The sequence below is a fragment of the Numenius arquata genome, chromosome 14, assembly GCF_964106895.1.
Source record: "Numenius arquata chromosome 14, bNumArq3.hap1.1, whole genome shotgun sequence".
Taxonomy (NCBI): Eukaryota; Metazoa; Chordata; class Aves; order Charadriiformes; family Scolopacidae; genus Numenius; species Numenius arquata.
This window is the reverse complement of record NC_133589.1, coordinates 7,212,779-7,223,619: the sequence shown is the minus strand read 5'-3', so window position 1 is coordinate 7,223,619 and position 10,841 is coordinate 7,212,779. Positions and strand designations below refer to the sequence as shown.

The 10,841-nt window shown below is 64.9% G+C and overlaps 1 protein-coding gene across 1 annotated transcript; it reads left to right on the top strand.

Annotated features, from left to right (window-relative positions):
- Positions 1–4,607: 4,607 nt before the first annotated feature.
- Positions 4,608–8,153, top strand: LOC141471898 (hexosaminidase D-like). Its single transcript, XM_074158630.1, has 13 exons — positions 4,608–4,702; positions 4,862–5,087; positions 5,229–5,338; positions 5,648–5,735; positions 5,819–5,983; positions 6,079–6,262; positions 6,477–6,548; positions 6,639–6,843; positions 6,939–7,021; positions 7,236–7,314; positions 7,527–7,628; positions 7,778–7,867; positions 7,970–8,153. Exons 1-13 carry the CDS (start codon positions 4,608–4,610, stop codon positions 8,151–8,153), a joined length of 1,683 nt encoding a protein of 560 aa, XP_074014731.1.
- The last annotated feature ends 2,688 nt before the right edge of the window (positions 8,154–10,841 follow it).

Sequence of the window (10,841 nt, the reverse complement as noted above, 5' to 3'; positions counted from 1 at the left end):
GAGCCCGGAGCCCGCTCCCTCCCGCTCCCTCCCCCCCCGCCCCGCTCCGCTCCGCTCCGCTCCGCTCCGCTCCGCTCCGCTCTCTACCGGTACCGGCAGCCGCGGCCGGCGCAGGGGGCACGGCTCGCTCTGCGCATGCGCCGGGCGGCCCGGGGGCTGCTGACTGCGCAGCCTCTCGGGGCGTCTTCCGTCGGAGAGCGCATGCGCAAGAACGCGGCGGTGGGCGATACTAACGTGCGGGGGGTGGGTGTGTGTGTGTGAGGCGAGACCACGGGGCACGGGGAGGGGGGGGGGCGGGAGCACAGTTCCAGCCGCGCCGCCAGGGGGCGCAGCGCTGAGGGCGGGTGTGCAGCGCCGAGCACTGCGGGGGGGCGGGGGCGGGCACCGGGCACACACCGGGCACAGAGGGCGAGCACTGGGTACCGGGCACACGGGGCGGGCACCCACCGGGCACGGCCGATCCTCTAGGCCAGTGCCGCTCCGGGGCAGAGAGAGAGGCGTCTCCGCGCTGTGCCGTCGTCCCCCGCCGTGCGGGTGTGGCACCGGGGCGTGTGGCACCGTCCCCGCCCTGTCGGTGCCGCCCCGCTGTGCACGGCGGGTTGCGGGGGCCGGAGCATCCCTCCTCGCTTGCCGCTCGGCCTCGGTCCCGCACCGCACCGCACCGCCGCAGTGCCCGCGGCACCGGCGCCACCCGGGCCCTTTAAGAGCGGAGCGGCGGCGGCGGCGGTCCGTGCCCGCTCCCGGCTGTGCCCGCCGCGGCCCCGCACCTGCCGGTAAGGGCCGGGGGAGCCGGGGATGCTCAGGGCCGCAGAGGGAAACGGGGATGCTCGGGGGGATGCAGGGACGCCCGGTGCCGCAGTGGGGACCGGTGCCGCGGGGATGCCCAGCGCAGCCTGCACGTTGCCGTGGGATACGGGGATGCCCGAAGGGTACCCGGGGCGTGGGGGGACGTGGGGTGCCCCAGGCTTGCGGGTGGTGACCCGGTAGCGCAGTGGGCTGGGTGGGGTGCGGAAAGCCCCCTCCTCCCCGTGCCCAAGGGCTGCCCCGTGTGCGCACCAGCGTCCCGGGGCGGGGACAGAGGCCACCTCTGCCCGGGGGCCGGGAGAGCAGCCCCCTCCTGCTGCCCTGGAGGCTGTAGCCCCGCGGGAGGGGTTCCGCAGCCTCCCCACGCAGGAACCCCCAGCCGTGGGGCTGCAGTGGCGTGGCCCCTGGTGAAGGACACCTCACCTCATGGGGGAGACCCGGGCTGGGTGCGAGGGACAGGGAAGATCTCTGACCGAGGAAGGCTCTGGAAGTGTGTGAATGTGCATGTGAGCGTGCACATGAGTGTGCACAGAGCAGCATCGCTCTTCCCACGGCCATGCTGTCGTGCACGCCGACGGGAGCGAGGGTTTGGCATAGCAACGGCTGGGGAATGCTGGAGCGGGGCGGTGGGCAGCTGGGTGGCATCCAAACCCTGCGGCGGCACCCAAAACCCTCGCTACCAGCCCGTGGGCTGAGGTCAGCACCTGCCACCCGGGTCTCCATCCTCCCCATGGCCTTGCTCTCTCCAGGCTCAGGTTTGGTTTTGCTTACATTCTCCTCTCTTCCAGGCTTGGGAAGGTAAGATTGGAGCTGGGCTGGTTTCAGGGAGCTGGGAGCAAAACCCAGGTGGGCTGCATGGAGGCAGGGGAGGGGGGCAAGGGCCCAGCCTCCTCCTCGCAGGGCGGCTGGCTGCTGAGTGGGTTGAGTCAGGCTGTCCGGTTGTGAGGAGGCACAGGCTCTTCCCAGCCTCCAAGGGACCGTGCCAGCCCTGTCCCCAAAGGGTTGGCAGCAGAAGATGTCAAATTAATAAATATAGCAGGTGCTAGCAGCGAGATGCTGGGCTAGAGCAGCAGCGTCAATCAGCCAAGCCCTTGCTGTGAAGGAATCTCCCGTCGGCAGAGGGGCACAGAATCATGGCTGCCCCTTGTCACCCCTTGGTGCTGTACCCCACCACCGGCATGTGCCCATCCCACCTGCCCTTGCCTGGGCTGTGCCAGGAAGGCTCAAACCCTGGAAACCTGCTCTCTAAATAAGATAACATATATTAAAAACGCCAAATCTTGGCGAGCTGACAGCATCTGTCTAAATATTTATCCCCGTTCCGATCAGGCGCTGTGTTCCCATGACAGTGCAATTAGCACTTTGCATATTTATGGCCTTCCTGGGTGTTGGGCTCCCTGTGCCCCCCTGCCCTGTGCCCGTGGGCCTTGAATCTGCCCTCTCTTCCCGTGCACTCGGTAGAGGTGAGCCCCAGGCTGGCAGCCATCCCCAGCCTGGCACATCCCTGCTGGGCTGTGCTGGAGCTGCCAAGAGCATCCAGGGCCGGGCAGGACTGAAATGCAGCGAGAACAGGCAGGGCAGGGAGTGGGTGCTGCGTTTGTCCCTGCATCCCAGGAGGTACAGCACTGAGCATGAGGCATGTTTTTCATGCAGGGACATGAGCACAGGGGACAGTGCGGGCATGACCTGCCCTAAAAACAGGCTCCTGCCCTGCTTTCTGCGTGCGAGCACCGGGAGTCTCGGTACCCACAGGTACCAGGTGATGGGGATGGAGCAGGGATGCTCCAGTTCCCTCCCGCACAGTGCTGCCCTGCCCCGCAATGTGGCCTTGCTGGGGCCTCGTGCTCTGGGGACAGCACGTCCCACGCTGGCTCTGCAGGGCATGCCAGGGGTCTCAGCCATCGCGCCCGCCCTGTGGCAGCGTGCAGGAGGAGCGTGTCGGGAGGGATTAGGGCTGTGTCTGGAAAAAGGGCTCATTCAGAGCCGGAGGCACGGGGTGGCTCGGTGCGGCTCTCCCCTGGTGCCACTGCTCTGGCAACGCAAACAAAACCCTCGCGATCAGCTGAGCCGCTTCTGCGCCGGCAGCAGCCAAAATCTGCTTTTCAGTTCCCAAATCTGGCAACTCTGAATTTAACCCTAAACTTCAGCGTGTTTGGGTGGCAGCTCACCAAAAGGGCTGGTGGAAGTTGCCCCAGGGCTTGCTGTGGCTGCCAGGCTGGGGGGCAGCCCAGGGATGCTGATGTGCTGCCCCATCCCTGCCTTGCTCCACATGCCAGAGTTGGCAAAAAAGGAGAAAAAAGGGCAGAAATAATGTTAGTGCTTCTTATGTGCAGCTTCCAGTAGGATTTGTGCCTCCTCCTGTCTGTTGTGCCATGGGAGATGTACTGCCCACAGGGTGACACCCTTTGTCACCTGGGCAAGGGGGATCCCCGAGGGGGCTGCAGGAGCAGGGGACACAGGGTATGCTTGGTGTTTTCCCCTGCGGTGCTTTCCCAGGGGGTTGCATTGGGGCTGCAGAGGTCAGTGGCTCCCCGGGCTCACGGGAGCGATGCCCCTGGTCATGGCAGTGCCCCTGGTGATGTTACTCAATGGGGTCTGGCCTGGCTGAGCACCTCCTGCCACAGCCATGGTGCAGCACGGGATGCTGCTGCAGGTCTGAGTGTCGGGCTGGTCATACACCAGCGGGTACGAATCTCTGCATGATCCCTTGAGCTGTGTCTTGGGGGGGGGACCAGAGAAGGGGCACCTCCTGCCTCATGCTCTGCAGAGACTGCCTTTGGTTTGGGATCACTTTCCTCTGAATTGGAAGATCCTTGTCTCTGTTCCCAACATTGGTTTAGGGAAAAAAAAGATTTCATATGAATTTTATTAACCTTAAGGGTGACAGCTCTTTGACACAAGCTCTTCCCTGCACCCGCGTGGTCTGTCCTCTGTGTCCCATGAGGGATCAAACATTGGTTTAGCCAGCCCAGCCTCCCACTGCGCAGTGCCGTGTCTCGCAGCCCCTGGCAGTGGCAGCATGGCCAGTCCTGCCCTCGTCCCTCTCCACCTCTGCGGGGAAAACGGCAGCTCCTCTCGCCGGGTTCTGATCCCAGGTGCTGGACCCCGTTGGGCTCCTGCCCCGCTCTGAGGTTGTTTTCTGGCAAGTGAAGCAGCTCGTGCGCCTTCCCCTCCATGGTGCCGGGTGGGATTTGACCCCCCCCCGGGAAGATGCTGTGGGGCTGCACGTGGCATGAGCCTGTCCCTGTGGGGGCTAGGGGAGCACACGTGGTGCCCACGCCAATGCCCATCCTCGGAGCAGCTCAGTGTGTCCCGGTGGTCCCTGATCACCTCTCCTCCGTCCACAGGGTTGTTGCCTCCTGTGCCTTGGTGGGCCCCGGCTGCACCGTGCCCACCCCGTGATGCCACCCCGCGCAGCCGCCCTGTGACACAGCCCTCCTCTCCGAGGGGACACGGAAGCTCGAGAGGATCCCCCAGTGGGGACCTGCCCTGCAGCCACCACCTTGTTTGCTCCTGCGCTGGCAGAGCCCAAGGAGACTTTGCCCTTGCAGGCAGAGGCAAAGGCAGGTCCAGCCACTGGCCCCTGTGCCGGGGCACATGAGGTAAGAGGGAGATGGGTGCATAAGGGGCATGTCCCCGACAGGGACCAGGGTGGCAGGAGGGGTCTTCACCCTTTCTCTGGGTCTTGTGCTGCCCTGGTCAGGGCAGGAGGGCACAGTATGTGGGGCTGCGCAGGGTAACCTGTGCTCAGGGTCCCTTGGGGTGCTGCCACGTGGCCAAACCCCTGTGTGTGCCCTGCAGAGATGGCCTTTCAGCGGAGCCACAGGCTGAACCTGCTGCGCCTCGTTGTGCTGCTCCTTGTGGCCTTGGCTGGCATCAAGTTCCTCTTCCGTGACAGGTGAGGTGACAGCAGGACCCCAGGTGTGGGTGGGTGGCCTCAGTGGTGCCGGGGTCTGTGCGGTGCCCTTGGGTCATGCCCACATGGAGGTCTGGTGCTGGGGGGAAGCTGGTGCCCCCCTACCCCACGGCACCCCCAGCCCTGATCCACTCCCTCCAGCTTTACCCTGGAGCTGCACAAGCACGTCAGCAAGGACAGCGGGTTCTGGGGGGACGTGGGTGACACCGGCCCCGAGAGCCAGGCTGTGAAGATTCCTGTGGCAAAGATAACGGCCCCAAGGCAAGAGGCTGGGCAGCAGGTCCCCCGGGATGTCAGCGCCACCGAGATGAGGCTGGTCCACCTGGACCTCAAGGGAGCTGCACCCAGGGTCTCCTACCTGGAGCAGGTGAGGATGCCTGGGGAATGGCGGGAGATGCTGGGGAGGGACCAGCAGAGGCAGAGCAAGGCTCGACCTGCTGGCTGTCCCCACTGGCAGCCGGGGGCTGTGCCATCCCCACCAGCTGAGCCCACCCTGCCTGCCCCGCAGGTGTTCCCTCTCCTCTCCCAGCTGGGAGCCAACGGCATCCTCATCGAGTACGAGGACATGTTCCCCTTCAAGGGGGAGCTGGAAATCCTCAAGTCCCCGTACGCTTACAGGTGAGCTGGGGCTGCATGCTGAGCTGGCCAGGGGCTACCGACTCGGTGTGGCCCTGGCAGGTCCCGGTGAGCAGGAGGCTGGGTGTGACCCGCCTGGACCCGTGCCCGTGGTAACGGTGGTTGGAGTGCTGGGCTGTGCCGCCAGCAGACCAGCTCCCTGCCCCGTCGGGTCAATATTTGTGTCCCCATAGTAAAGTCCACACAGGCATGGGGTGGCCAGGGCTGCACGGGCAGGGTGCCGGAGGAGGAGGGAGTGCCCTCACACTCTGCCCCCGGCATCCCCTGGTGAGCCTGTCCCTGCCCTCCCAGCGAGGAGGACATCGAGCGGATCCAGCAGCTGGCGGAGCTCCACAAACTGGAGGTGGTTCCCCTGGTGCAGACCTTTGGGCACGTAGAGGTAGGGGGTCCCGTTCCCACTCCTCATCCTGCATCCCTTTGGCCCATGGCCCGGAACTCCCTGTGATGGCTCCTCCCATGCAGTTCATCCTGAAGCACGAGAAGTACCAGCACCTGCGGGAGGTTGAGCGCTTCCCCAACAGCTTCAACCCCCACGTCCCTGACACCCTGGCCCTGCTCAAGACCATCTTGTCGCAGGTGATCGACAGGCATAGACGCTCCACCTGGATCCACATTGGCGCGGATGAGGTGGGCAATGGGCCATGCAGGGACCTTAGCCCTCGCCCCAGGCTCCAGTTGTGCTCCCAGGGGTGCTGAGCATCCCCCTTTCCACTCAAATCCAGGTCTTCCATCTCGGGGAGGGGATGGACTCCAAGAACTGGATGAGCCACAACAGGGGCGACATGGGGACCATGTACCTGAAACACATCAAGGAGGTGCTGGCCTTTATTGCCACACAGTACAGGGGGCTGCGAGTGCTCATGTGGGATGACATGCTGAGGAAGATCAGCGTGGGAGCCCTGCGGGGTGAGAGGATGGGGACAGCAATGGTGGCACCTGAGCCGGGGGTCTTGGCAGCGCTCGTCCGTGTGGCCACCCTGGCAAGCGTCGTGCCCAGTGCCTTGCTGGAGACCGTGCCTGGTCCTGTGGGGACACAGGTCTCAGGGGAGCATGAGGAGCCCCGGGCATCCTCCTGCCACTGGCACCAGTGCCCATATCCCCATCCCTGCTCCCTTCACAGAGTCTGGGATAGTGAAGCATGTCTCGCCCATGGTGTGGTTCTACGCACCTGACTTCGAGGCTGAGCAGATCAGTAAGGCAGCGTACCGGGCTCTGGGGGCTGGTGGGGGGGACAGCCCCCCATGGGTGGTGGCACTGGTGTGTCACACCTGTCCTGCTGCAGGGCCATTCCTCACCAAGTACGCAGAGAGTGGCTTCAAAGCAGTGTGGTTTGCCAGCGCCTTCAAGGGCACCACAGGACCGGCACAGACCTGGCCCCCCCTGAGCTACCACCTCAAAAACCACCTGAGCTGGCTGAAGGTGATGCAGGCCCTGCCGCAGCTGGCCCCGCTGCGCTTTCAGGGCATCGTCCTCACCGGCTGGCAGAGGTGAGGGGCAGCGGGACCCCCACCCTCCCTGATGCCCACACAGCTCCGCCGGTGGTGGTGCAGGAGGCGATGGCATGGCTGGTACCGCTCCGCAGGTATGACCACTACTCGGTGCTGTGCGAGCTGCTGCCCGTCGGCATCCCCTCCCTGGCCATCTGCCTGCAGACCCTGGTGAACGGTGAGACACCCCCGTGCTGCCGGTACCGGACCAGCCCTCGCGGCCGGGCTCATCCCCCATCTCCCTAACCCAGAGACCCTGTCCTGCAGGCAGGGAAGGATGCTGGGAGGGGGGCGGGTGGCAGGGGAAGGAGACCTTCAGCTCCCCCAGCCTTGAGGGACACCTGACAGTGGGGTGGCCCAGGCACCTCTGCCCCTCTCCTTGCCCTTCCCAGGGGGCTTCACGGAAGAGACGAAGAGGAAGGTCCTGGATGTGCTGGGCTTCCAGAGCATGCAGCTGGAGCAGAGCACTTGGTGTGTGGCACTGCCGCCTCGGTTGCATCAGGAGGGATGCGCTGGAGGGGAGCAGTGGGTTGCTTACCCAAATGCCCCAGTCCCAGAGCCACCTGGGGCAAGGACGGGTGTCTTCCAGCCATGCAGGGTGCTGGGGTTCATCCAGACCAGAGCCCTGGCACAACTGGTGCACCCCATGTGTTGAACTCTCACCTCCTCCTCCCTTTCCCCAGTGAGGGCAGGGGAGCATTCCCTGGCGCGGAGATCTACCACATGGTCGAGCAGGTTAATGGCCACCTGAAGGAGAGCATCCTTAAAGCCCTGGAAGAAGAGAGGTAACAGGTGGTGGGAGGCAGCGGGTTGGCTGGCTCAGGCCATGGGGCCAGAGCACGAAAGTTTCAGCGGGGGAAGGGACCTGCCTGGAGTGTTGCTCCCCATCCCCGGGTGGCCCCTGTGCCCCTACACTCCCTTCGTGTCTCCCCAGTGCCATCAAGGGCTGGTTCAGCCCCTATCACCGGAAGCGTCAGTTTGGCAACCCCCGCAACATGGAGAGCTTCGGCAGCAAGGTGCTGAAGTACGTGGTGCTGGGGGCCTATGTGGGGCTGGGCTGGGTCCCAGGCTTGGGTCTGGGGTCCCTCGCAGGAGGAAGCTGGACCCCCTGCTTTCCTGCCAACAGGCTCCACGAGGACTGGGAGAGCTTCGTCCGCGACCTGCGCACCCACCTGGAGAGGGTCTACTTCCCCGACACGGTGGAGGAGTGGATGGAGGAGAACATCAACCCCTACCTGGACCAGCTGCGGGACCTGGTGCGGGACTACCGAGCCATCATCCGCCTCAATGCCAGGCCCAAGGCCACATAGGGGCCATGCTCCCCCTGGCTCCCAGTGCCCCCCTAGAGTGGGCTTCGGGTGCTGCTGTTGCGTGTCTGTGTGCTGGTGACTGCGTCGCTGCCGCTGGCTTGTACTGTACAGAGAGCTCCTGCACATCCCACTTCCACAATAAAATATTTTCGTAGATGCTGCTGGGTGCTGGAGGGGGCCACGGCTCTGCCCCCCTGTGCAGGCAATGGGGAGCTGGGGTGGGCGCGGGGGGCTGATGTCTGTCCTCGGCTCCTGGGCCCCTTACTCCTGCTGTGCTGGAGCTGGAGGGTTTGGCAGCCGTGAGGCAGAGCCGTGCCGGAGGGCAGGGAGAGGGCAGCCCACAGGATGCCCGTGTGCCTCGAGGGCAGCCGTGCCCTCCCTGCAGGACGGGATCCAGCCCCTCGCAGGTGCTGGGTGCTGTGTGCCACCAGGCGAGGGCTGGCACCCAGGATAGGGCAGTGCATGAAGCAGGGGGACGCGGGGGGGGCCCTGCCAGGATCCCACCAGCATCATCCTCAACCCTGTGGCAGCTTCCAGCAGCGGCTGCCACCATGAGCCCCTGATCGCTAGGAGGGGGGCGAGCACGGGGGCGCTGGCTTCCTGTGCCGAGCGGAGCCATCCTCCACACGCTGCTTTCATCTCTTCCTTCCTCTCCTTTAATCCAGCGCCTGGGGCCCCGCACACTCCCAGGCCCGTCCAGCCTCCCGCACCCGGGCAGGGGCCTCCACCGTGCTCCTCGCCTGCGGCCGTCGGAAAGGCAGCCATGGCAGGGAGAAGCGGGGGGACCCCTGCGTGGGGCAAGCCCTCCTGCTGCCGGTGGTGCCTCCGGCTCCTGCAAGCAAGAGTTTTCACGTGCCTGCCCCTCCATGGTGCCCATCCCTGCAGTAAGGGGGGAGGCAAAGCCGAAGCTCCCCATGCCCACGGCTCTCCCCGTTCAGGGCGCTGTTTTTGGCTCGGCGTGTGCAAGGCAGCGACAGAGACATTTCACTGCACATTTTTCTGCTCTGTAAAGACCAACCCGACTTGGCAAGAGCCCGGAGGGAGCCGCAGAAACGCGAGGCGGTCTGGAGCTCCTTCTGCAAAAGCCTGGCTCAGGCAGGGGAAGAGGGACGGGATGGCTCTGTGCACCCCACTCAGCCCCACACAGCCCTGCTGCCCTATGTCTTGGCTTGGTCACAAAGGTCCCAGTGGCCGGCAAGGCCATCGGGGCAGGAGCTGCCTCATCCCATGTGTGTGCTGGGTTCCTGGGTGCTGGGTACAGGAGCACGACAGGAGAGAGCTGTGGGGCACAAAGGGACCTTTGTTGAGGAACTTCATTTGTTATCAAGTGGTGGCAGATGTGAGGGAAGCCCCTGACCTGCCTGGGTGCCTGGGGAGCCCCAGCCCCCAGCCCAGGGAGACCCACACCAGCTCAGGCCCCCCGTGCAGCCGCACGCAGCCAGGCTGCGGGATTAGAGGGCAGATTAGACAGCGTTTTGCGCTGGCAACCCAAATGTCCTGGATTGGAAAGTGGGGGTGGGGAGAGGAGACGGACCCTGCCGTCCCTAAGGGGGAGTCAGCCTGGAGCTGGGGGCTGCAGAGGGAGTCAGGGGCCGCAGAGGGCATCCTTGGGCTCCAGCTTAGGGGACATGGGCCAGTACAGAGTGGGCAGGGGGCATCAGGGAGGAGCTTTGTTCACATTTGTCTAGAGTTTGCTTGGTTCCATCTTTCTCTCTGCCACAGGCACTCACCCGGCTCTGCAGCCGCCTGTCCCCGTGTAGCTGCCTGCCTCGCTGCCCTGTGGTGACCAGTGCTTTAGGGGCCAGCTGGGTACCAGCCTTTTGGACAAACACATCCCAATGCTGGTTTGCTGGAGCTGGGAAACCTGCAAGGATTTTGGGCAGTAACTCGTCTGGGAGAGCAGAAATTTGGGCGTGATTTTGTGCGGGTGGTGGCCGTGGCTCTGCACTGACTGGGCACCGTTAGCACATTAACGCCTTCTCCACCACTGGCCCCATTTCCTGTCTGGTTCATCAGCATCTTCAGCCCTCAGCACAACCAGGCACCCTCTGCACCTTTAACGTCTCAGTCATTTAAGCCATAAAAAAGTGGAAGGGGACGAATGTCACTGGCCATTGTGTCTACAAAAGTGGAAAATTAGGCAGTAATAATGGCTTTATTTAAAGAAATTGAAAAGCTGCTCCAGCCTGGTTCCCATTATCAGCCACCACAGGCTGACGGTCGGTGACTGCATCGGCCAGGCAGAGCGGCGGGACGGGGACCGGTGAAGGGCATCCCGGAGCGGGGCTGGGGAGCAACCCCCGGGGTGCCCCGGGGTTGGGTCTGCTCGGCCCGCCAGCCCCCGGCTCCTCTCCCCCGGGGGACGTTGCCCCCCCTCTCCCTCGGGGTCCTCCCCGAGGAAGAAGAGGCCCGGATCAGCCTTGCTCCCCTCTCTCCCCTCCGTGCTCCCGGGGCCGCTGAGACCCGCCAGCTCGTTACACGCCACGGCAGCACAGCAGCGGCGGCTCCCACCGGGGCGTCCCCCGGGCCCCGGCACCTTCCCCCGCGCCGGGGAGGGGGATCCCCCTGCCCCGCCCGCAGACACCGGGGCGGCCCCCGCCCCCTCCTTCTCCTCCTCCTCCCCGTCCTCCCCCGGCGCTGCCGGTGCGCCCCCTCCTCCCGGAACTCCCCCCCTTCTCGCGCTCCCGG

Coding starts and splice junctions, on each gene's coding strand:
- LOC141471898 (XM_074158630.1), top strand. CDS start 4,608: ATGGCCTTTCAGCGGAGCCACAGGCTGAACCTGCTGCGCCTCGTTGTG. Junction 5,339..5,647: donor AAGTCCCCGTACGCTTACAG/GTGAGCTGGGGC, acceptor CTGCCCTCCCAG/CGAGGAGGACATCGAGCGGA. Junction 6,549..6,638: donor CTTCGAGGCTGAGCAGATCA/GTAAGGCAGCGT, acceptor GTCCTGCTGCAG/GGCCATTCCTCACCAAGTAC.